General features: G+C 44.7%; 1 protein-coding gene across 1 annotated transcript in view; it reads left to right on the forward strand.

Moving 5' to 3' along the window:
- The window catches only part of RPA1 (replication protein A1), a 63,549-nt gene that overhangs the window by 17,072 nt on the left and 20,406 nt on the right, over positions 1-26,071 (forward strand). The window contains exons 5-8 of the mRNA XM_026449621.1: positions 4,646-4,734; positions 19,081-19,173; positions 22,908-23,040; positions 24,433-24,535. Coding sequence (XP_026305406.1) covers positions 4,646-4,734; positions 19,081-19,173; positions 22,908-23,040; positions 24,433-24,535 — 418 coding nt within the window. The remainder of the gene's footprint in view (positions 1-4,645; positions 4,735-19,080; positions 19,174-22,907; positions 23,041-24,432; positions 24,536-26,071) is intronic.

Raw genomic sequence — 26,071 nt, forward strand, 5'->3', positions numbered from 1 at the left:
GTCCAGGCCACTTTGGGTGCTTACGTGGCGCTTTCCAGCCACTCTTCTGTCCTCCAGGGCGTGGTCGTGGGAGAGGGTGGAAGCGTTGCTGGGATGGGGTGCAGTCCTTGCTGGGAAACTCCTCACAGCTCACTCTCTCCGGTCACGGAGACAGCTCTGCTTCCCTGGGCTTTGCCTGACTGCACTGCCTCCGCTTGGAGGCTTGCCTCGTGTTCTTCCGTACCTCTGCCGAGAGGCTGTGTATGACTGGGTGTATTTACTCCATGCTTTTTTGGTGATCATCTAGGTTTATTTTTTTTTTCTTTTTTTTATTTTATTTTATTTTATTTTTTATTATACTTTAAGTTCTAGGGTACATGTGCATAACGTGCAGGTTACATATGTATACATGTGCCATGTTGGTGTGCTGCACCCATCCATCTAGGTTTATTCTAAACAGGACTTTAGCAGTCGTCCTTGTACTTTACCTTTACGTGTTTATGCTTTTATTTCTGAGTAACAGATTATTAGAATTCGTATTGTGGGGTCAAAGGACACCTATGGAAAATGTACCCATTATACTCATAAGCGCTAACATGTGAGCATCTATTGACCGAGTGCGGTGGCTCACGCCTGTAATCCCAGCACTGTGGGAGGCTGAGGCGGGCAGATTGCAAGGTCATGAGATCAAGACCATCCTGGCCAACATAGTGAAACCCTATCTCTACTAAAAATACACAAATTAACTGGGCGTGTGGCGGGTGCCTGTAGTCCCAGCTACTCGGGAGACTGAGGCAGGAGAATCGCTTGAACCCGGGAGGCGGAGATTGCAGTGAGCCGAGATTGCCCCGTTGCACTCCAGCCTGGGTGACAGAGAAGACCCCATCTCAAAAAAAAATGCGTACCTATTTCTAAATAGACAAATTCATAAAAACAAATTCAATGATTGGTTCTCAGGGGTGGTAGAGTGTGGAGTGACTGTCATTGTACACATGGTTTCTTTTGGGGATGACGACAACGTTCTCAAGTTAGGTAGTGGTGATGCTTGCATAACTGCGGAATGCAAAACTCCTGGGATTATCCTCTCTGAAAGGGTGAATTCATTATGGTATGCGAGTGATATCTCAATAAACATGTTATTTAAAAAGAAGTGTTTGGCATTAAGTTTGTCAACATACTGTGTATTAGTAATATTTTAAAAAATAATTATCAACCAGGCACGGTGGCTCACGCCTGTAATCCCAGCACTTTGGGAGGCTGAGGCAGGCGGATCACCTGAGGTCAGGAGTTTGAGACCAGCCTGGTCAACATGGTGAAACCCTGTCTCTACTAAAAATACAAAAATTAGCCGGGTGTGGTGGCAGGTGCCTGTAATCTCAGCTACCCGGGAGGCTGAGGCAGGAGAATCACTTGAACCTGAGAGGTGGAGGTTGCAGTGAGTTGAGATCGCCCCACTGCACTCCAGCCTGCGTGACAGAGCAAGATTGTGTCTCAAAAAAAAAAAAAAAAAAAAAAAGATTGCCTAATACTCAACTCTTGTTTCTTTCTTGCGATAAATCCTGCCTTAAGAAAATAATCCTAGGTTGGGCTGGTGGCTCACGCCTGTAATCCCAGCACTTGAGGAGGCTGAGGCAGGTGGATGACCTGAGGTGGGGAGTTCGAGACCAGCCTGGCCAACATGGTGGAACCCCCGTCTCTACTAAAAATACAAAAATTAGCCAGGTGTGGTGGCAGATGCCTATAATCCTAGCTACTCAGGAGGCTGAGGTAGGAAAATCGCTTGAACCTGGGAGGCGGAGGTTGCAGTGAGCTGAGATTGTGCCATTGCACTGCAGCCTGGGCGACAGAGTGAGACTCTCTCTCAAAGAATAATAATAATAATCCTCTTAGCTTGCTAATTTTCTTTCTGTTTTTATTTTTTAAAATCTTTTTTCTGGAAAATTTTAAACATCTACAAAAATAGACAGAATACACAGTAGTTTCATGAGTGCCCATATAGCCTTTCATTCAGCTCCAAATTGTCACCTGTTGTCCACTTTTGCTTTATCTCCATCCTTGCAACGTCCAACTCTCCTCTGTAATTTCGAAGTAAATCTCAGACATCATATTATTTCATCCATAAATATTTTAGTATATATTTTTGAAAGATAAGACCTCTTAAAAAGACAGTATCCCATTTCACACCTAAAATAACAAATACCCTGTCAGTGTTGCATTTCCCACTTGTGCGTGTGTGCGTGCGTGTACGTGTGTGCGCGTGCGCGTGGGCCTGCACAATCTATATGAATCAGAATCCAAAACAAGGTTCCCGTGACAGTAGATTGACGGTCTGTTAAGTCTCTCTGACTTAATCTGTAGGCTCTGCCTCTACCTTTTTTCTCCTTTACTGTTTATTTGCTGAAGAAACCAGGTCATTCATCCTTCACCTCATGCAGTTTCCCCCAGTCTGGATTTGGCTGATTGCATCCCTGTAAAGTCGCTTCATGTGTCCTTGTCATCTGTATTCTCTGTAAGTTGATATTGGTGTCTTCTTTTAATATGCTGCTAGGTTCATCTTGCTGATATTTTATTTAGGATTTGTGGGATATCGCAGGATGAAATTAGTTTTGGTTTTGTGTGTGTGTTTCATCTTAGGTTTTAGTATTAGAGTCATACTGAATGATTCATAAGCCTTCTATTTTTATATGTTCTGAAGTGATTTGTATAATTTTGGAAAGTAGTTAAATATCTGCCACTAAGTATCTATCAGCTAGTTATTACAGGGAATCTAGATACCATTTTCAGGAACAGATAATTTCAAGCTTATCTTATTGAAACTCTGATGTGAAACCTGATAAGGGTAGCACACACCGATTGATTGTATGTAAAAATCCAGAACCAGCAGTCAGATCATTTGAAGTGTAAAATGTGATGAAACCGGGTAGATTATTGCTTGAGTATTGCTCTAGGCCAGTTTCTTCATCTCCACGGCCACTAACCTCTTTCAGGCCTCTGTCATTTCGTCTCTTCTCTTGGTCTCCCTGCCTCCAGATGGGTTCCCGTTAAATTCCTTCTTCGTGTTTCAGTTCTTTTTTTTTTTTGAGACGGAGTCTCGCTCTGTGGCTCAGGCTGGAGTGCAGTGGCTGGATCTCAGCTCACTGCAAGCTCTGCCTCCCGGGTTTACGCCATTCTCCTGCCTCAGCCTCCCGAGTAGCTGGGACTACAGGCATCCGCCCAGCTAGATTTGTGTATTTTTTTGTAGAGATGAGATTTCACCGTGTTAGCCAGGATGGTCTTGATCTCCTGACCTCGTGATCCGCCCGTCTCGGCCTCCCAAAGTGCTGGGATTACAGGCGTGAGTCACCGCACCCGGCCAGTGTTTCAGTTCTTTTTAAGATGCAGACATTGTGATGTGCTCATCAAGTATGTATTGAGCAACAACTGTGGGCCATTTGCTTCATTAAGCACTGGAGGGATACCTGTCTTTATTGACAGGACAGTCTAGTAGGAGAGAGAGAGAATAATAACATAATAACTAATGAACATATAATTAAGATGGAGCAGAGTGTTCTGAAGGAAAGGAATCGTGTCTGTAGGAAAGACTAGAACAAAGCAACCTGATCTCAACTAGAGATTAAGGAAGCATCTCTTGAAGTGATGTTTGAGATGAGAGCTAAAAACGAGTATTAGATGAGGCAAAATGACAAAGAACACACCACCACAATCTCAGCAGCATGGACAAAGGCCTTCTGGCAAGAGGGACTGTCGCATATGGCAGCACTGAAAGGAAACAGGAAGGGCAGAGGGCAAAAGGCAGAGGGCAAGGCAGCCCCATGGATGCACTGGAGGGAGTTTAGCAAGGCCAGGCTAGGCAAGCCATGGCACAAGTTTTTCTTTTTGGCCTAAGGTCATTGGGACGTTATCACAAGATTTCAATCAGAGTTAAAAATCAAAGAACTGTTAAGTTGTTAAAAATGGGTCATAATTACATTTTAAAAAATATTTGTTGTCGGCCGGGCGCGGTGGCTCAAGCCTGTAATCCCAGCACTTTGGGAGGCCGAGACGGGTGGATCACGAGGTCAGGAGATCGAGACCATCCTGGCTAACACGGTGAAACCCCGTCTCTACTAAAAAATACAAAAACTAGCCGGGCGTGGTGGCCGGCACTTGTAGTCCCAGCTACTCGGGAGGCTGAGGCGGGAGAATGGCGTGAACCCGGGAGGCAGAGCTTGCGGTGAGCTGAGAGCCGGCCACTGTACTCCAGCCTGGGTGATAGAGAGACTCCGTCTCAAAAAAAAAACAAAAAAAACTTGTTGTCATAATTGGGTTTCACTGAGAAAAAGTCATTGTTTAGATATGTGTTTCTGAAAACAGGTCATCTCTTTTTATGCCATATATTCTCGTGTTTAGTCATCTAAATTCTTACCATGTCAGTTGCTCCTTGAAGATACAGTACGTAGCAAGAACACTGCATTTTAATTAAGGAACTAGACGGGAAATGAAAACCCTGCAGTCTAGAAAAGGCTTGATCATGACGCAGTGAAAGATGAAGAGAAATATTTTTGTAAATGGATGACAAAGGGAAAACAGTTTTATCAAAGTGATCATCAGGGAAAGCATTTTGAGTAGCTTATCATTTGAACGGAATTTATTTTTCTAACCTGTTTCTGTTTGTCTGCTTTTGCAGGAGAGTAGTTATTTTGATGGAATTAGAAGTTTTGAAGTCCGCTGAAGCAGTTGGAGTAAAGATTGGCAATCCAGTGCCCTATAATGAAGGTAAAATGCTTTGGCATAGGTTGTAGCACTCAATTGAATACCTCTTTATATAGTTGGAATTCTACCTGTTGGATTCAGTTTGACTTGTTAGTGTTAATAAAATGATAGTGATTCTGGGGTCTAGGAACCAGGTTGTTCTGTCAGGCTTTTTCAGTTCTAAAGAAACGATGTGTGAAGAAAGGGCACAATTAGAAAGCACTGGACAAATGGGCTGGGTGTACGGTGGCTCACACCTGTAATCCCAGCACTTTGGGAGGCCAAAGCAGGTGGGTCACTTGAGGTCAGGAGTTCGAGACCAGTCTGGACAGCATGGCAAAACCCCATCTCTACTAAAAATACAAAAAGTAGCCAGGCATAGTGGCCCGCGCCTGTAATCCCAGCTACTCTGGAGGCTGAGACAGGGGAATTGCTTGAACCCAGGAGGCGGAGGTTTCAGTGAGCCGAGATCGTGCCATTGCACTCTAGCCTGGGCGACAGAGCGAGACTGTGTCTCAAAAAAAATGAGAAAGTAGGCCGGGCGCGGTGGCTCAAGCCTGTAATTCCAGCACTTTGGGAGGCTGAGACGGGCGGATCACGAGGTCAGGAGATCGAGACCATCCTGGCTAACACGGTGAAACCCTGTCTCTACTAAAACCTACAAAAAACTAGCCGGGCGAGGTGGCAGCCGCCTGTAGTCCCAGCTACTCGGGAGGCTGAGGCAGGAGAATGGCGTGAGCCCAGGAGGCGGAGCTTGCAGTGAGCTGAGATCCGGCCACTGTACTCCAGCCTGGGCGACAGAGCGAGACTCCGTCTCAAAAAAAAAAATAAGAAAGCAGTGGACACAGATTCAGTTATACTAGACTAAAAATATCTAGGATATTATAGGGTATCTATAATATTAATGAGAAACATGTTTTCCTAAGATTTATCTTATGCACACTTTTGTTTTTTGTTTTTTTCTTTTCATACGGAGTCTCGCTTTGTTGCCCAAGCTGGAGTGTAGTGGCACGATCTCAGCTCACTGCAAGCTCTGCCTCCTGGGTTCACACCATTCTCCTGCCTCAGCCTCCCGAGTAGCTGGGACTACAGGTGCCCTCTACCACACCCGGCTAATTTTTTGCATTTTTAGTAGAGATGGGATTTCACCATGTTAGCCAGGATGGTCTCGATCTCCTGACCTTGTGATCCGCCTGCCTCAGTCTCCCAAAGTGCTGGGATTACAGGCGTGAGCCACTGCACCCGGCACACTTTTGTTTTTAAAAAATGTGAAGCATGCAGTCTATATTCCTGTGATAGCACTCACCGCACTGGTAGCTTTTATAATTATCTCTGTTTACTGCTAAGCCGTGAGTAAACTGCGTGAAGGCAGAGATCATGTTTGTTCTAGTGCCTAACTTGAGGCTGGCCTTTAGTAAGTATTGGTTGAAACAAGTTGAATATATAACATTATTTTACTGTGATTATCTCTTGATGATGAAATTACTAATGATTTAATTTTCTCATGAAAATGTATAGAAGAGCACAATGAAATCAGAAAAAAAAGTCCATTTTTTCTTTGTGTCCTAAAAGAAGCTGGAAAAAAAAAACATTACTTTAGACAAAAGAGACGATTCTAGGGAAAGGCAAAAAAAATCTTCAAATCACTGGCCCTATTAAAGGAAAAGATTGTTTGTCCTTACACCAAGTCAAAAAATAAAGTAAAAGCCTCACTTTATACCAAAATAAATTTGAGATGTATCTTTTCAAGTTAGAAAATGAAACCATCAAAAATCAAAAAGAAGAGGCTGCACAAAGAATAATTCACAGTGAATGTTTAAATTGAAATTTTAAAATGACGTATTAAAAATAGGAAAGCAGGCATGGTGCCTCACACCCGTCATCCCTGCACTTTAGGAGGCCGAGATGGAAGAATTGCTTTGAGTCCAGGAGGATGAGACCAGTCTGGGCAACACAGGAAGACCCCATACCTACAGTAATTTTTTAAAAACTTAGCCAGGTGTGGTGGCTCACACCTGTAGTCTCAGCTACTTGGGAGAATGAGATGGGGGGATTACTTGAGCCTGGGAGGTTGAGGCTGCAGTGAGCTGTGGTCGCACCGCTGCACTCCAGCCTGGGGACACAGCAAGTGTCTGCTATACCCCACTGCAAAAAATTAAAAGTATGTCAACTTAAACTAGGATAAAATATTTGCAACTGATAGGATTGACAAAGGGTTACTATCTTTACTATTTATTGAATTTTTTGCATATTAAGGAATAAAGTACTTCATTAGCAGCAGGCATTGGAGAAAAATAGATTGTTCACTATGGAAGGAAAACAGATGGCTGATACATTAGAAAACATCTTCAGCCTTGCTTGTTATCTTTGTCTTGTTCCTGATCTCAGGGAGAAAGCATTCAGACTTTCGCCATGAAATATCATGTTAGCTGTAGGGTTTTCTTAGAGTCTTTTTATCAGAAATAAAGAAGTTTATTTCTGTTCCTAGTTGCTGAGGGATTTCATCAGAAATGGATGGTGAGTTTTGTCAAATGCTTTTTCTGTGCTTGCTGATGATCTGATGATCGTGGTTTTCTTTGTTCATTGGTTAATATGGTGAGTTACATTGATTGACTTTTTTTTTTTTTTTTTCCTTTTTGAGACAGTCTCATTCAGTCACACAGGCTGGAGTGCAATGGTGCCTTCTCGGCTCACTGCAACCTCCACCTCCCAGGTTCAAGCAATTCTCATGCCTCAGCCTCAGAGTAGCTGGGATTACAGGTGTATGCCATCACGCCGGGCTATTTTTTTTTTTTTTTTTTTTTTTGTATTTTTAGTAGAGACGGGATTTTGCCATGGCTGGTCTCAAACTCCTGACCTCTAGTGGTCCACCCGCCTCAGCCTCCCAAAGTTCTGGGATTACATTGCGCTTGGCCACGTTGATTGGTTTTTGAGCGCTAAACGAATCTGGGATCTCTGGGATAAGTCTATGTCATGATGTATTATTCTTTTTTTTTTTTTTTTTTGAGACAGAGTCTCGCTCTTTCGCCCAGGCTGGAGTGCAGTGGCCGAATCTCAGCTCACTGCAAGCTCTGCCTCCCGGGTTCACGCCATTCTCCTGCCTCTGCCTCCCTAGTAGCTGGGACTACAGGCGCCCGCCACCTCGCCTGGCTAGTTTTTTAGTATTTTTTTAGTAGAAACAGGGTTTCACTGTGTTAGCCAGGATGGTCTCGATCTCCTGACCTCGTGATCCGCCCGTCTTGGCCTCCCAAAGTGCTGGGATAACAGGCTTGAGCCACCGCGCCCGGCCCGATGTATTATTCTTTTTACATGTTGTTGGATTTGATTTTCTAAATCCATTTGATTTGATTTACTTTGTTTAGAATTTTTGTATCGGTATTCATGAGAGATATTTTTCTTCCGTTTTCTTTTCTTGTTACATCTCTGATTTTGATACCTGAGTAACCCTGACCATATGGAATAAGCTGGGAAGTGTTCTGTCTTAAATTTTCTGCAGCAGTTTGTGTAGAATTGTTATTACTTCTTCCTTAGATGTTCAGTTGAATTCACCAGTGAAGCCATCTGGGCCTGATGTTATTTTTTTTATGGAAAAGTCTTAAACTATAAGTTCAGTTTCTTTAATAGAGAGATACAGGGTTATTCAGGCAACCTTCTTGAGTAGACTTTGGTAGATTATGTGCTTCAAGGAATTTAATTTCATTTAAGTTCTTGAATTTATTAGTCTGTAGAAATACAAATATTCTAAACACCCCAATTGTTAGAAATTATCAAACGGATTAAAAAAATATATTTCCAGCCAGGTGCGGTGGCTCACACTTGTAATCCCAACACCTTGGGAGAACGAGGCAAGCCGATCGCTTGCGCTCAGAAGTTCAAGACCAGCCTGCGCAGCATGATGAAACCCAGTCTCTACTAAAAATACAAAAGATTAGCTGGATGTGGTGGCGCTCGTGCACCTGTGGTCCCAGCTACTTGAGCCCAGGAGATGGAGGTTGCAGTAAGCCGAGATGGCGCCACTGCACTCCAGCCTGGGCTACAGAACGAGACCCCATTAAAAAAAAAAAAAAAAACTGCCAGGCACCGTGGCTCACGCCTGTAATCCTAACACTTCGGGACGCTGAGGCGGGCAGATCACGAGGTCAGGAGTCGGAGACCTGCCTGGCCCATATGGTGAGACCCCGTCTCTACTAAAAACATAAAAAAATTATCTAGGCATGGTGGCACACACCTGTAGTCCCAGCTATTCGGGAGGCTGAGGCAGGAGAATCACTTGAACCCGGGAGGCGAAGGTTGCAGTGAGCCGAGATCATGCCACTGCACTCCAACTGGGCCGACAGAATGAGACTGTGTCTTCAAAAAAAAAGTGTGTGTGTGTGTGTGTATATATATATATGTTTCCTTGTTATCCTTTGAGTGTCTGTAGAATTTGAGAGTTTTATCAATTTTGTTGATCTCAAAGGAGCAACTTTTGGTTTTATTGATTTTTCTCTTATGTTTTGTATTCTATTGATTTATGCTTCTGATCTTTAATATTTTCTTCTACTTACTTTGGATTTTGTATGTTCTTTTTCTCGTTTCTTTTTTTTTTTTTTTGAGATGGAGTCTTGCTCTGTCGCCCAGGCTGTAGTGCAGTGGCCGGATCTCAGCTCACTGCAACCTCCGCCTCCTGGGTTCACACCATTCTCCCGCCTCAGCCTCCTGAGTAGCTGGGACCATAGGTGCCCGCCACCTCGCCTGGCTAATTTTTTGTATTTTTTTTTAGTAGAGACGGGGTTTCACCGTGTTAGCCAGGATGGTCTCGATCTCCTGACCTTGTGATCCACCCATCTCGGCCTCCCAAAGTGCTGGGATTACAGGCTTGAGCCACCGCGCCCGGCCCTTTTTCTTGTTTCTTAAGGTGGAAGCTGACTTCATTGATTTGAGATCTTTTTTTCTAACATAGGCATGTAGCATTATAAATTTGCCCTTAGCTACTGCTTTAATAGTATCCAGCAAATTTGGGTATGTTATATTCTCATTCATATTCAATTCATAATACTTTTTTATTTCCGTTTCAGTTTCATCTTTGACATTCTGTTATTTAGAAGGGTGTTTAGTTTTTTTTTTTTTTTTTTTTTTTGAGACGGAGTCTCGCTCTGTCGCCTGGGCTGGAGGAGTGCAGTGGCCGGATCTCAGCTCACTGCAAGCTCCGCCTCCCGGGTTTATGCCATTCTCCTGCCTCAGCCTCCGGAGTAGCTGGGACTACAGGCGCCTGCCACCTCGCCTGGCTAGTTTTTTAGTATTTTTTAGTAGAGACGGGGTTTCACCATGTTAGCCAGGATGGTCTCGATCTCCTGACCTCGTGATCCACCCGTCTCGGCCTCCCAAAGTGCTGGAATTATAGGCATGAACCACCAGGCTGGCCAAATGTGGGTATTTTCTAGAGATCTTCTTGTTTTTGATATCTAATTTAATTCCAGTGTGATCAAACAACATACTTTGTATGACCTGAATCCTGTTAAATGTATTGAGTCTTATTTGTTTTTATTTATTTATTTATTTATTTATTTATTTTTTGAGACAGAGTCTTGCTCTGTCGCCCAGGCTGGAGTGCAGTGGCCGGATCTCAGCTCACTGCAAGCTCCGCCTCCCGGGTTTATGCCATTCTCCTGCCTCAGCCTCCCGAGTAGCTGGGACTACAGGCGCCCACCACCTCGCCCGGCTAGATTTTTTGAATTTTTTTTGTAGAGACGGGGTTTCACCGTGTTAGCCAGGATGGTCTCGATCTCCTGACCTCGTGATCCGCCCGTCTCGGCCTCCCAAAGTGCTGGGATTACAGGCTTGAGCCACTGCACCCGGCCTTGTTTATTTATTTTTGAGATGGTGACTCACTCTTTCACCCAGGCTGGAGTGCAGTAGCTTGATCTTGGCTCACTGCAATCTCCACCTCCCAGGTTCAAGCGATTCTCCTGCCTCAGCCTCCCAAGTAGCTAGGACTACAGGTGCCCACCACCATGCCAGCTAATTATTGTATTTTTAGTAAAGACAGGGTTTCGCCATATTGGCCAGACTGGTCTCGAACTTCTGACCTCAGGTGATCCACCCACCATGGTCTCCCGAGGCGCTGGGATTACAGGTGTGACCCACCATGCCCAGCCTTGAGTCTTATTTTATGTCCAGATTATGGTCTCTTGGTAAATTCTGTGTATACTTGAAAAGAAGATGTATTCTGTTGTTGGGCAGTCTTATAAATGTCAATTAAGTTGAGTTGTAAATTGTGTTACTCAGTTTTTCTATATCCTTACTGTTTTTCTGTTTACTTGTTCTGTCAGTTACTGAGAGGGACATTGAAATCTCTAACTGTAATAATTATAAGTTTCTCTCTCTCTCCTTGTAGTTCTGTTAGTTTTTGCTTCATGTATTTCGAAGCTCTATTATTAAATATCTATATAATTTAGAATTCTTGTGTCCACTTGAAGAATTGACTCTTATCATTATGAAATGACTTTATCCCTAGTGAAGTTCTATGCTTTGAAGTCTGCTTTGATATTAGCATAGCCACTTTGGCGTTCTTTTTTTTTTTTTTTTTTCTCGTAGAGACAACACCTTGCTCTGTTGCCCAGGCTGGAGTACAGTGGTACATTCACGGCCCAGTGCAGCCTCAACGCCCTGGACTCAAGCAGTCCTCCCACCTCCGCCTCCTAAGTAGCTGGGACTACAGGCATGTGCCAACAGGCCCAGCTAATTTTATTTAATTTTGATTTTTATTTATTTATTTTTGAGACAAAGCCTCACTCTTTTGCCAGGCTGGAGTGCAGTGGCGCAGTCTCAGCTCACTGCAACCTCTGCCTCCCAGGTTCAAGTGATTCTCCTGCTTCAGCCTCCTGAGTAGCTGGGGCTACAGTCATGCACCGCCATGCTCAGCTAATTTTTGTATTTTTAGTAGAGATGGGGTTTCACCATGTTGGCCAGGATGGTCTCTATCTCTTGACCTCATGATCCACCCACCTCAGTCTCCCAAAGTGCTGGGATTACAGGTGTGAGCCACCGCGCCCGGCCTAATTTTATTTTTTGTGGACATGGAGTCCTGCCATGTTGCAGGACTGGTCTTGAATTCCTGACCTCCAGTAATCCTCCTGCCTCAGCCTCCGTAGTAGCTGGGACTGCAGGCTACATTGGTAGTCTGGGAGGTGGAGTACTGGGCCTGCCTGGACTGGGACTACAGTGCCACCATGCCCAGCTCATTACTTTTATTTTTATTTGTAGGGACGGGGTCTAACTTTGTTGCCCAGGCTGGTCTCAAACTGCTGGCCTCACTCCTCCCGCCACAGCCTCTCCAAAGGCTGAATTACACGCCTAAGCTACCTTGCCTGGCCTTTGTGTATACTTTCTGTTGCTAGCCATTCACATTCACTAATTGTTTCTCAGACAATGCCTCATCTGCTGTTAATCCCATTGAGTGTATTTTTCTTCTCAAATAGTATAATTTTCATCCCTAGAAGCTTGATTTTGGGTCTTTTAAAATCTCTTCTCCATCTCTGCTTAATTTTGGGGACATACAGAGCACAAAGACGATATTTGTCTTAAGGTCCTTGTCTGCGGATTCTGATGTCTGTGTAAGGTCCGAGTTTGTTTCCTTCGGTTGATTCCGGCCTCTCCCATCACGGATCCTATTTTCCGGCTTCTGTTGATGCCTGGCCCTCGGGCTGAGTGCCTCAGATGAATGATGTTGGGATTCGGACCTTGTTGGGTACTGCAAACTTTTATAATCCTGTAATGATTCTTGAGCTTTTTCCAGGGATACAGTTAACTTGAAGACAGTTTGATCTTTTGGTGTGTTGCTTTTAAGATTTATTAGGTGGGATCAGAGAGCTGCATTTCGTCTAGGCATAGTTATTCCCAGTACTGAATCAAGACCTGACAGGCTGTTCTACTTCGTGCCCCATGAATATGAATTTTTCCCGTCTGACTCGTAGAAACAGGTACGATTTCAAGCTTGCTGTAAACACAGGCATGGCTCCCTCTGGCCTTCTCAGGTGGTTCTCACCCTGGCCTCAGATAGTGTCCATACACACACAGGCCAACCAGTGCTCTGCTGACTACCCAGGAAACCTGCCACCCATCTCTGGAGTTCTCTGTGTACAGCCCTCTCTTCTCTGCTCCTCTGTCCGGCCAGCTAGACGGTGATCTCCCCAGACTCTTGGCCCCCATCTCTGCACCTCGGGTTCTGGCAGGCCCCCTAAGCCCTCGAGGCACTGAGCTGGTGCAGACTCACTCACTGTCTTTCCCGTGCACAGCAGTCGCTGCCGTTCATTGCTTAGTGTCTCATGTCTTGAAAACCGTGTGTTTCAGATATTTTCTCCTTTTTTGGTGTGGGGAGGGGGTTATTTTAGGTGTTAGGGTAAACCTGGTCTCTGTTGCTCCATCATGTCCCGTACATAGTTTTAAAAGTTGAGTATTTTTGCAAGGTGTGTCCTTAAAAACAAAACAGCATTCTCCTGGCTCACTTTTCTTTGGCCTCTGACTCCTGTCTGGAGACAGTGTGTTTCAGATCTACAGCTGTTTCATCTCTCTTTGTCTCCATATTTCTAAGTAACACATTTGTGCTGCTCTTTATTAATTCTTTCAGTTGAAACATTTGTTTATTAACTTCACACTGTGGGAGATTAGAATGTGGTGCTGTCTCTCTCCCCCCCCCCCCCCCCCCCTCCCCCCCCTCCCTCTCCCTCTCCCTCCCCGCCCACCTCTTTTTTTCTTTTTTAAGTCTCGCTCTGTCACCCAGGCTGGAGTCCAGTGGCGTGATCTCAGCTCACTGCAACCTCCGCCTCCTAGACTCAAGCAATCCTCCTTGCCTCAGCCTCCTCAGTAGCTGGGATGACAGGTGTGCACCACCGCTCCCTGCTAATTTTTGTTTGTTTGTTTGTAGCGATGGAGTCTCACTGTGTTGCCCAGGCTTGTCTCAAACTCCTGGGCTCAAGCAATCCGCCCACTTCAGCCTCCCAAAGTGTCAGGATTACAGGTGTGAGCCACCGTACCCAGCTTAGCATGTAGTTCTCTTTTTTTTTTTTGAGACAGAGTCTCGCTCTGCCGCCCAGGATGGAGTGCAGTGACCAGATCTCAGCTCACTGCAAGCTCCGCCTCCCGGGTTTACGCCATTCTCCTGCCTCAGCCTCCCAAGTAGCTGGGACTACAGGCGCCCACCACCTCGCCCGGCTAGTTGTTTTGTATTTTTTAGTAGAGACGGGGTTTCACCGTGTTAGCCAGGATGGTCTCGATCTCCTGACCTCGTGATCCGCCCGTCTCGGCCTCCCAAAGTGCTGGGATTACAGGCTTGAGCCACCGCGCCCGGCCTGGGCTTCTTTTTCACACACTTGGAATGTGCGGGTTTTCTCTGTTCCCTCGTTTCACGGAAGATGTCGTTTGTAACGAGGGACGTGCGTACGTCTGTGTGTGCGTATGTGTACGCAGCCGGTATTCATTCCTGTGACTCTGTATTGGTTTTTAGAAGTGGGAAGATGTGGGGCTAGGCCATCACTATGCTCTTTCCAGAAATGGAACCTGCTAGATTTTAATTTTTATTTACACAAATTGTAATTTGATCCTTTAAATTGGAGAGGGGATCGGGTAAGTAAAGTTCTAAATTATTAAATCGACACATCAGCTTTGTTTTGCAGTAGTAATGTTTTGTTAAAATGAGCGAATTGGTTATCACATTCTCAGCTTTTAGGAAGGTGAGCTAAGACAAAGCAACGCTTAGCATTTTTCTGAAACCTTTGGATGCAGTCAGGACAAGAGGGAGGTGACTGTGCCCAGCTTTATCACCCCTGGCCAGGTTTCTAGTGTTTTTTGTTTGTATGTGCTCTATTTAATTGAATGATTGCTTTGGGCATTTTCTGTTTTGGGGGCAAAAGCCCAGTGAAGATGGGCTGGGCTCAGTGGCCAGTGGCTCATACCTTCAGTACCTGCACTTTGGGAGGCTGAGGCAGGAGGATCACTGGAGGCCAGGAGTTCAAGACTGGCCTGGGCAACATAGTGAGACCCTGTCTCCACAAAAAAACAAACAAAAAAATTAGGCAGACATGATAGCACACTCCTCTAGTCCTGGCTCCTCGGGAAGCCGAGGTGCGAGGATTCCTTGAGCCCGGGAGGTCAAGGCTATAGTGCTCTGCATTCGCACCAGTGTATTCCAGCCTGGGTGACAGATGGAGACCCTGTCTCAAAAAATAAAAATTTGAAAAAGAAAAAGAAGATGGAGATGATGAAAGGATTGAAGGATACTTATTGTTTAGTCAGAAATACAGGGCTGTGGGCCGGGTGCAGTGGCTGACACCTGTAATCCCAGCACTGTGGGAGGTCGAGGCGGGAGAATCAACTGAGCCCAGGAGTTCAAGATCAGCCTGGGTAGCTGTAGACACAAAAGTAGTCTCTACAAAAAAATACGGAAAATAAGCCAGGCATGATCTTGTGTAACTGTGGTTCCACCTACTGGGGAGGCTGAGTGGGGGGATTGCTTGAGGCCAGGAGGTCAAGGCCTGTAGTGAGCCATGATCATACCACTGCACTCCAACATGAGCATCAGAGCAATACCCTGTCTCAAGGGGATGGGGTGGGGGGAGGAAAAAAAGAAAAGAAACATAGGGCTATGGGAAAATACTCCTTTATTTCCTTTCTCCAGTGTCTGTCAAAGCTCAGAGGCATGAGAAGATTGCTGTTCAGGATTACTTACTCTCGAATCTCATCGTAACCAGAGCAGTGAGCCAGTGCGGGAATAGCTTTCTTGTAGTGACTTCTACCTCACAGGGCATTTCACAGCAGTGCTTTCTCCTCTGTTGGGAAAGGAAGCACAGTCTGTACTAGCGAGTAGAGAACTAAGGTTCATTTTGTATTCTCCCAGCACCTAATCCAGAACTTGTGCCATGTGAGGTGACCAGTACAATTACCTAAGTGTAGCCTACAAATAGGCAGGAATTCCAAAATGTGCATGGAAATTGCCTTAGTCGGGCACAGTGGCTCACTCCTGTAATCCCAGCACTTTGGGAAGCCGAGGCTGGTAGATCACCTGAGGTCAGGAGTTCGAGACCAGCCTAGACAACATGGTGCAACCCTGTCTCTACTAAAAATACAAAAATTAGCCGGGCGTGGTGGCAGGTGCCTGTAATCCCAGCTGCTCAGGAGGCTGAGGCAGGAGAATCACTTGAACCTGGGAGGCGGAGGTTGCAGTGAGCTGAGATTGCGCCACTGCACTCCAGCCTGGGGAATAAGAGTGAGACTTACCATAATGTTGACCTGTCTTATTGGAATGGTTTGATTTGCAGGTGACACAAAGCAGAAGATGTATCAGAAGTTAAGTCTCTGCATTACTGCTTTGGGGTGTAATTTAATTTTTGGAAGGATTTTTACTTAGCTGTAGACTGAATTTTCTCGGTCTCGTGGCCCGCTGCTGTGCTGCCATGCATTCCCTGGAAGGTAGCTGTTGCTGTGTAGAATGCACTGAATTCTTGCCGTCCATTTGGCTCTGGGCCGTCTCTTGTCTCTTGTGCCGGATTTGCACATCTGGTCCAGAGCAGGAGTTAAGGAGTGGCTCTAGTAAGTGGATTAGTAGCTTTTCCTAATAACCAGATCTCATAACTAGAGTTGCGGCTGCCAGAATTGGTTGTTCACAGTTCACAATTACCAAGATGAGGATGAAGTACGTGGATCTAGTCATAAAAGGCTCAGTTCAGGATGATGTCCTGCTTCCCAGCTGTGCGATTTGAACAAGTTACGTGGTTCCTCTAACCCAGCGTTCTCATCTGTTAGAGGGTATGAGAATAGTGTCTGCATCACAGGGCTGGCAGGCACTGTGGGAATGCGCGGACCTGCATTCTCCTGAATGCAGTACCTGAAGCAGGGTAGGCACTCAGAAAAGGGTAGCTATTATTCATACATATTATAGGGCTTGATTGGAGACTGGTTAAATATGCTGTGCTCCATTGAATCTCAGAATCCAGTGATCACAAGACTGTACTGTTATATTATGTACTACTAAAAGGAGGTGATGTTAAGACATTAATTTACATGAAAAAAAATGTGAATCTTAGAATAGGTAAACTAAGGTAAGTCACATTTTTAAAAGTTGTGGTAAAATATACCTAACATGAAATTTACATTTGACCATTTTTAAGCATACAGTTCAGTGACATTAAGTCCATCAACATTGTTGTTGTACAGCCATCATCACCATCCATCTTCAGAACTTTTTCGTCATCCCAAACTGAAACTCTTGTGCCTACTAAACATGAGCTCTCCATTCCCCACTCCCACCAGTCTCTGGTAACCCCTCTTCTACTTTCTGTCCCTGGGAATTTGTCTATGGTAGGTCCCTGTTACTATTTAGCTACATTTTTGTTTGAGACAGAGTCGCTCTGTCGCCCAGGCTGGAGTGCAGTGGCGCGATCTCTGCTCACCGCAAGCTCCGCCTCCCGGGTTCATGCCATTGTCCTACCTCAGCCTCCCAAGTAGCTGGGACTACAGGCGCCTGCCACGGCGCCCAGTTAATTTTTTTGTATTTTTAGTAGAGACGGGGTTTCACCACGTTAGCCAGGAGGGTCTCAATCTCCTGACCTCGTGATCCGCCCGCCCCGGCCTCCCAAAGTGCTGGGATTACAGGCGTGAGCCACTGCGTCCGGCCTGATTTAGCTACATTTTTATAGACATTGAATCTGTGTGATCAGCAAGATTAGATGACCACGTCCTTTCCAACAAGATTCTTGAACAAGCAGACATGATCTGAGGAGGGAATTTTCTAGTTTAGAGATTTTGGAGGGAGGAAGTGGGAGGAAGCGTAGCAGGGGCTTATGTATTTTTCTGGTACTCTTCTATTTTTGAATGTTTACATCTTTATTCTCTTGAATGTAATTCACGAAGCAGGTAAAGATACAGCTTTTGTTCTATTTCTTTCCAACCACTTAGCCCCAGTACTATTTCCTGAGCAACTCATCTTTTTCTACTGATTTAAAAAAAGGTTCACTGCAGAATTTTAGACTGTTCCTTCACGAGATGCCTCGTCAGAGAAGAGCAGTTTTCCCCTTGCAATTTTATGTGACACTTTGTAAATTCAGAGATAATGGAAAAGCCAAAATGTAAACACAAAAATTTCACTGTCAATAATCTAGCTCTTTTTCTATGTAAATAAGGTCTCTCAATTCTTCTCTCCATAGGAAGAACTAAACGGTTCTATTTAACCTTTTAAATTTTATGCTAAATTTAGTTTACTCTAATGGCACCACCACCTCTCATTTAGTGATGCCAGTTAAGAGTAATACTGGCAGAAGTAAATTAAATCAGTGTGTAACGTGCCCGTTTGAGTTAGGACCTTGGAAAACGCAGCAGGAACGCAAACTCATCAGTTGGAGAAGGCAGAGACAGGGTGGCAGGTGGGAAGCCCTCCCAGCTGTGGGTACCATTTTTGTTCTTAGGGCACTCTAGGACATTTTTTTGAGTTGCCTTTGTGTGCTGCAAGTACCGTTGGTGAGCTGCCCAGATGAGGTTGACTTCTGCCTTTTAGAGCCATTCTCTAAGGCAAAGTCAAATTCCATAAATCTGTTATTTCACAAAATGAAGTGTATTTTACAGTTTTCACATTCTTCAGCTCCATCAACATTTGTGTAAGGAGTGATGGGTAAATACATACTCTTACGGCGGCATTTCTTATTTTCTGCTTCAGACACGCTCATTTCCCCCCTTTCCTTTTAATCTGCCTGTTTCCTTGACACACCTGCTTCTGAACCCCATTGTCATCTCTCCCTGCTGTGACGGTTCACCAGCACTTCACGGTACCGGAGACTCTTTCAACTTGCGTTTTCCACCAACTGTCAGTTGCAAAATAAGGTTGCTTTGTTTGGGAGGGAGAGGGTAGAATCCTTTCTGAATGTCTCCTTTTCCTTTGAAGCAGGAGCACTTCAGAGACAATTGAACTGCTTTTAGGTTTTTCTTACCACCCAGCTTTTTCTTCTGATTGATCCTGCGGTGAACACACGGTTCTGTTGATGACATCGATTTGTTGCTATGGAAATAGTGGTAACGTCCCAGATTCAACCCAGTGACTTTACTGCAGGTTGTTGCAGGAGAAATGGGCAAGGCTTTAGGGGAGAACCTCATTAAAACTGAAGGCTATCAATTCTAAGCAGGTGAAAGGTAGATGGAGCCAACCTTTTGTGTAATGAAAACACAAAGTGAACGCCTAGCACATGCACTGCGTGCCGTCGCGTGCCTCAGCATGAATTCTAACCCATGGGAGTCTTTGAGAAAATCATAAAATTTACCCTTTCCCAGAGCATTTCTTCCACCCCAGTTGAAATCTCTTAACCCAAATCCTTCACGCTAAAATGGGCTTTCCCTTTTGGTCTTCAGGACACGGGCAGCCACAAGCAGCTCCTCCAGTGTCAGCAGGCAGCCCAGCGGCAAGCAGCAAGCCCCAGCAACAGCACGGAAGCTCGGGAGCGGGTAAGACGCCTCACGAGGGCACGCGCTGGCCGTGGGCGTCAGACTTGGGAATCATGTTTTGAAATTTAATCTGGGACTAAAGGGAGTTTTCCAGATGCCGTTCATTGCAGGGTTGTGTCTGGCAAAGGATAATTCTGATTCATATTTTAGAGTATGTGATTGAAAAAATGATTAAAGGTTGTCTTTTTTTTTTTTTTTAAGGTAGGATCTTGCTCTGTCACCCAGGCTGGAGTGCAGTGGTACCATCACAGCTCATTGCAGCTTTAACCTCCCAAGTTGCGGGTACTGTGGACACATGCCGCCGTGCCTGGCTAATTTTTTTGTAGAAATGATGTCTTACTATGTTGCCCTGGCTGGTGTCAAACTCCTGGCCTCAAACAGTCCTCCGTCCTTGGCCTCCCAAAGTGCTGGGATTTTAAGTGTGAGCCAGAGTGTCCAGCCAAAGATAGTCTTTTTTTTTTTTTTTTTTTTTGAGACGGAGTCTTGCTCTGTCACCCAGGCTGGAGTGCAGTGGCCGGATCTCAGCTCACTGCAAGCTCCGTCTCCCAGGTTTACGCCATTCTCCTGCCTCAGCCTCCCGGGTAGCTGGGACTACAGGCGCCCGCCACCTCGCCCGGCTAGATTTTTGTGTTTTTTGGTAGAGACGGGGTTTCACCATGTTAGCCAGGATGGTCTTGATCTCCTGACCTCGTGATCTGCCTGTCTCGGCCTCCCAAAGTGCTGGGATTACAGGCTTGAGCCACCGCGCAGGCCCAAAGATAGTCTTTTAAAGATACTTAATAGCCAGACTTTGAAAAAAAAAAAAAAATCAAATTGATACATTCTTCTGTGTTCATAGTTTACCACGGAGTTTCTTAGTTTCCCACCTCTTCAGGTTTTACACCCTCTGACTTTCTGTGAATTTGCATTCCTTTTAAGTTCTTACCTCAGGACCCACTTAGTAAGTTTGGCTTATCCGTCTCCACGTTTCCCATTTGGAGCCTTGTGGGTGTTTATCGTTTGCTTGAAGACGGTATTACTTATATTGGTCATAGGTTCTCCTTCTCAATTTCATGGATGAGAAATGGTTTCTTCGTTTACTTTTCTCTGCAGCAGGTCCTGAGAGGCCCTAATGAAATCATTTTGTTTACTTTCTGGCCTTTACTTTAGGAACCTCTTGATCTGGGAAGTCACCATTGAAAATTTGGATTTGTAGAATGTGGTTGGATTTATTTTTAAAGGTCCTTTTTTCTGTCACAGCTTCACAATACACCTCCTGTCCTCCCTTCAACTATTAGTTTCTATTTTTCAGTGCTAACATTCTAAGAAAAACGAGGTTAAGACGTGACTAATGTTTCTGTGAAACTTTCAGGACTTTTCCCCCCATTGCTCTTCGTTGTTTTTTTTTTTTTTTTTTTTTGAGACGGAGTCTCGCTCTGTCACCCAGGCAGGAGTGCAGTGGTGCGATCTCGGCTCACCGCAAGCTCCGCCTCCTGGGTTCACGCCATTCTTCTGCCTCGGCCTCCCATGTAGCTGGGACTACAGGCACCCACCACCACGCCTGGCTAATTTTTTTTGTATTTTTAGTAGAGACGGGGTTTCACCGTGTTAGCCAGGATGGTCTCGATCTCCTGACCTCATGATCTGCCCGCCTCGGCCTCCCAAAGTGCTGGGATTACAGGCGTGAGCCACCGCGCCCGGCCTGTTGTTTTTAATCTGCCTCGCAGTATCTGTCTGCCTCTCTCGCTCTTACAAGTTCTGTCTCTCTCTCCTTTTGTAAGTGGATCTATTTATACACAACTCTCAAATAATATGCCGTTGGCCAGGCGTGGTGGCTTATGCTTATAATCCCAGGACTCTGGGAGGCCGAGGTGGGCGGATCACCTGCAGGACTTCCAAGACCAGCGTGGCCAACATGGTGAAACCCCATCTCTACTGAAAATACAAAAATTAATCAGGCGTGGTGGTGTGTGCCTGTAATCCCAGCTACTCGGGAGGCTGAGGCATGAGAATCGTTTGAACTCAGGAGGTGGAGGTTACAGTGAGGCAAGTTCGCACCAGTGCCCTCTAGCCTGGACAACAGAGTGAGATTCTGTCTCAAAAAATATATATATGTATATATACACACACACATACACACACACACACACACACTTTTGAAGAGGGTGGTGAAATAGACTCTAACGTGGTAAATAATCATTTCCTTAGGCTGATATACAAATAGTACATTATTCCTCTTCCTCCCTCCACAGAATTATTTTTCTGGTTGTCTATCTTTGCCTTATATTAAAATACGTTTTTAAAAATCTGGGCTGGGCACAGTGGCTTATACCTGTAATCCCAGCACTTTGGGAGGCCAGGGCAGGGAGGATTGCTTGAACCCAGGAGTTTGATACCAGCTTGGACAACATAGTAAGATCCTATCTCTATAAAATTTTTTTTTAAAGAATCAGCCAGGCATAGTGGTGTACACCTGTAGTCCCAGTCACTCGAGAAGCTGAAGTGGGAGGATCGTTTGAGCTCAGGAATTTGAGGCTGCAGCGAGCTAAGATCATGCCACTGCACTCCAGCCTGGGGGACAGAGCAAGACCTTGTCTCAAAAAAATGAAAATCAGTTAATGTTCCCTAAACTATGTAGTGAAAGAAAATGAACTGGATATGTACGGAGGAGAAGCTACCCAGCATGAAATAAATTGGATGAATGGATGCTTGTGTGTGTTTTATGAAATTATAAATTATGTATGGGTATACACATGTATTCCACAAAGTACATGCGTTTCCGTACACAATCTTGAGGTAATTACTGTTGTGTGTGTATCGATCTCTCTTGACTCCCCAGTTAGAATAGAAAATTTTAACCTGGAACACTCCTATGTGTATTTTTTACTAATTACTACGAATGCCTAGAAGGGTGTGGTACATGCTGTGGAAACTCGGTAAATAAATACTGGATAGATGGTGTATTGATCTTTTTAGCGAAATTCTATTCTGAAAAAATGTTTTGATATAGAGGGTATGAAATCACTGAACTAAATTATATTTTCTAAATTTGGAGGTTGAGTTTTGCAGATACGTGGTGCATCTAAAAGAACTCATCTGATCCCTGCGGTTTCCCGGTGCCAGGCAGCTGTTTAGGTTTGGATTAAGGAGGCGGAAGGGTCTTAGTGGTCACCCACTTACGTGTCTTGACCAGAACTGATTCCTGCCGTTTACTCAACTCATTCTTACGGACTTCACTCCAGACTTTCTAGTCCTCTGGACGCGTGGAGATCTGGGGGTTGTCTGGGGATTTGGAGGCAATCTATTTGTGATAGGGCCTTTACGTCCTGTCTTTCCTCTTGCTTTTTTTCTTGTGTGATGTGACCTGTGCCTTGCCGTCAGTTTTACCAGTTACGAAAGTTGATTTTCTTTTTCTCACCCGTTATCTTGCCCATTGAGGCAAGAGAAGTGTGTAAGAGGGCGGCCTTCAGAAAGAACAGTGTCTGGATTCATTACCATTATTACCTTGACCTCGGGGCTGACGTCAGCAAACGTAACAGTGAGCGTCTCTGTGCGCAGCCTTCATTCTAGATTGCTTTTCCAGCCTCTAGCCTCAGTCTCTATTTGACCTGCGTATCTCTTGCATGCTACCAAGGAAAAGCTTTGCCTCTCATGTTATCGGATTTCACTAGTGGCACCTCAAAAATTTAAAGCTTACTATAAAAAAGCTAAGTAGAATAATAATACTCCTTTTTTGTTTGTGTTTGTTTTTTAAGGTTCCACTGTTTCTAAGGCTTTTGGTGCTTCAAAGACATTTGGAAAAGCTGGAGGTCCCAGCCTGTCAAACACTTCTGGGAGCACACAGTCCAAAGTGGTGCCCATTGCCAGCCTCACTCCTTACCAGTCCAAGTGAGTTATGCATAGAATACTTTCAGAGTGTGCTTACGGAATGCTAGAAGCAGTTATGGACTCTTGAGTTATTTATGTGCAAACTTCAGGGTCACCACCAAATAGAATGGGTTTACTCTTTTTTTTTGCTGAGGAGGAAGAGGGTACAGATTGTGGCAACCTTTAACTCTTGTTGGAAAATATAGCAATAGCAATCTGCTATAGCCTGTGAGGTTTCATTCATTTTGAAAGAATTGGAAATTAAAAATATGTAATGCTTAATCGATTGGTAGTCTTATGAGTAAAAATAAATATTTCTGATAATTCAAAAGGCATTTACTCTTCTCCTATAAACAGGTGACTTCGTCTTTGGTTTAGTTAGCTAAAATAATCTGCAGAATTTGTATTAACCACATTGACATACCCTGAGCCTATATTTCATTTATATGACTTTTTTCCACTAAAAATTAATTTGAAGCCGGGTGCGGTGGCTCATGCCTGTCATCCCAGCACTTTAGGAGGCTGAGGTGGGCAGATCACCTGAGGTCGGGAGTTCGAGATCAGCCTGGCCGACATGGTGAAACCCTGTGTCTACTAAAAATACAAAAATTAGCCAGGCATGGTGGCGGGCGCCTGTCATCCCAGCTACTCAGGAGACTGAGGCAGGAGAATGGCGTGAACGCAGGAGGCAGAGGTTGCAGTGAGCTGAAATCACGCACTCCAGCCTGAGCGACAGAGTGAAATTCCGTCTCACAAAATAAATGCACGAAATAAAGAAATTTGAATAGTTAAAAATTAGAGTTCTTTTTTCAGAGTCCTTCCAGGTATGTTTACATTTATTCTTCAATACTCTGTAACGTAGGAAAGTTATTTTTCCCTGTGAAATTATAAGTAAGGTACCTCATGTGCCCTGTGCCTCCTTTTTCCGTGCCTCTCTCCAAGGTCATGCTGCTTCGGCGTGTTGTCCCTGGTGGTCCACCAACATCGTGGATTTCTATTCAGGGTACATTAGGAATGAGACAGAAGTTTGACACCAGTTACATCAGTTCCCATAATTGAAAACCATGGCAAAATATAATTGCTGGTGTTACTGTATTTTCCAGCTTAGAACCTTTCATTAAGGGGATATTGTTGCCTTGGTGATGCTTTTTGGAGAAGGGAGAGAGTTTACAAATTTACTTATTTGACAGGAGAATGAGTTAGTATTAAATCACCTTGCATGTTTTACTATTTGCTTATTCTGTAAACTGTCAAACCGATGTGTCATCTTGGGGTTTTAATTAGCTGGATTAAAATACGGGTTGGAAAATGGAATATGTGTCTGAAGACAAGAAAGGCTGTGGGAAGATGATTTCTTACTTGATCTCTTCTAAGGAAGACTCCAAACACTAATGTAATCGGTTTGGTTTGTAGGTGGACTATTTGTGCTCGTGTCACCAACAAAAGTCAGATCCGTACCTGGAGCAACTCCCGAGGGGAAGGGAAGCTTTTCTCTCTAGAACTGGTTGATGAAAGTGTGAGTATTTGTCATGTGGGGAAGTAAGGGTAGTAGACTCTCTGAGAAACAAAAGGCTCAGCTCTGCGGGCCTATGAGGTGACAAATCATAGTAGGCCAGAGAGAATCCTGATTGTTATCGTGCTTTTCCCTCTGTCTTTTGATGCTGTCTGGAGTAGAGGGTTAAGGTCATAAATAAAATCTTTGATCTCAAATACAGTGTTTGTAGCAGTAGAAAGTAGTTTTGTAAATGTGTAAGTAGCCTCATGGGCAGGAGGAACTGGAGAACGTCTGATTTGCTGGCGGGTGCAGTCAGAGCACTGGGAGGTGATGCCTGCTTGTGAGTACAGTGGAGCTTTGGGCCACAGCAGCAGGCACACAGTTGTGACCTTGGTACAGAAATGGTTTTGTGGGAAATGGGCTCTGACTGTGCAGATTCTTTATTTGCTTTATTTAAACTAAACAGAACCATGACAATGAGACAAAATTCCTATCCCGTGGAAGCATGACAGTCTTGATAGCTGTTAATCTGTTAGTTTTGTTAATAATTCCTGAAATTGCCGGGCATGGTGGCTCACGCCTGTAATTCCAACACTTTGGGAGGCCAAGGTGGGCAGATCACTTGAGGTCAGGAGTTCGAGACCAGCCTGGCTAACATAGTGAAACCCTGTTTATACTAAAAATACAAAAATTAGCCAGGTATGGTGGCAGGTGCCTGTAGTCCCAGCTACTTGGGAGGCTGAGGCAGGAGAATCGCTTGAACCCAGGAGGCAGAGGTTGCAGCCAGCCAAGATTGCACCACTGCACTCCAGCCTGGGCGACAGAGCAAGACTCCATCTAAATGATAATGATGATAATAATAATAATAATAATTCCTAAAATGTACTTCAGCATTCTTTTCAAACTGCTGCAGATTTTCTGTTTGTTCAAACTGCCAAAGGGGGAGAAAAAAAATAGATTTTTTTTTTTTGGAAGTTGATACAATACCCAGAATGTTTGACTGTGTGATGGCAGAATCAATATTAGAACCTTTTTTTTTTTTAACAAATTATTGCTCCAATGTGTGGTGGTTGGCTAAAATTTCTTGCCCACCTGTAGCATTATGGCTGACAGAAAAGCAAAAGTGAAAATCAGATCACAAGCAACTTGAAAACATGACTTATTCTGACATTTTTGGCAGTGGCCCCGAATGGGAAGTGGTTTGTCACTGAGAGGGCAGCTGAAGCGAGCTGGTGAATCACCCCCGTGCAGCACCTTCCTCGTGGGCTCTGGGCGTGTCCCTCAGTATTCAACGGTTTTTGGTTTTTATTGTCAGAATAAATTAATCGTCATTGCCCTTTTGTGCGTGTTGTATTTCTCAGCTGAGGCTAATGCAGCATGATTATGGGATCAGCTAGTTGAAATTCTCGTTCTTCAGCGGGGCCAGTGACTTGAATGTGTGACTGTAAAATACGGGTTCCGGGGATGTCCGTAGCCCTCTCTGGGCCCCATTTGTGTGTCACTTTGGTGATGGGGTGGCCTGTGTTCGATCCCAGTGTCACTTGGTGCTGGGGTGGC

Source organism: Piliocolobus tephrosceles, chromosome 16, assembly GCF_002776525.5.
Source record: "Piliocolobus tephrosceles isolate RC106 chromosome 16, ASM277652v3, whole genome shotgun sequence".
Classification (NCBI taxonomy): Eukaryota; Metazoa; Chordata; class Mammalia; order Primates; family Cercopithecidae; genus Piliocolobus; species Piliocolobus tephrosceles.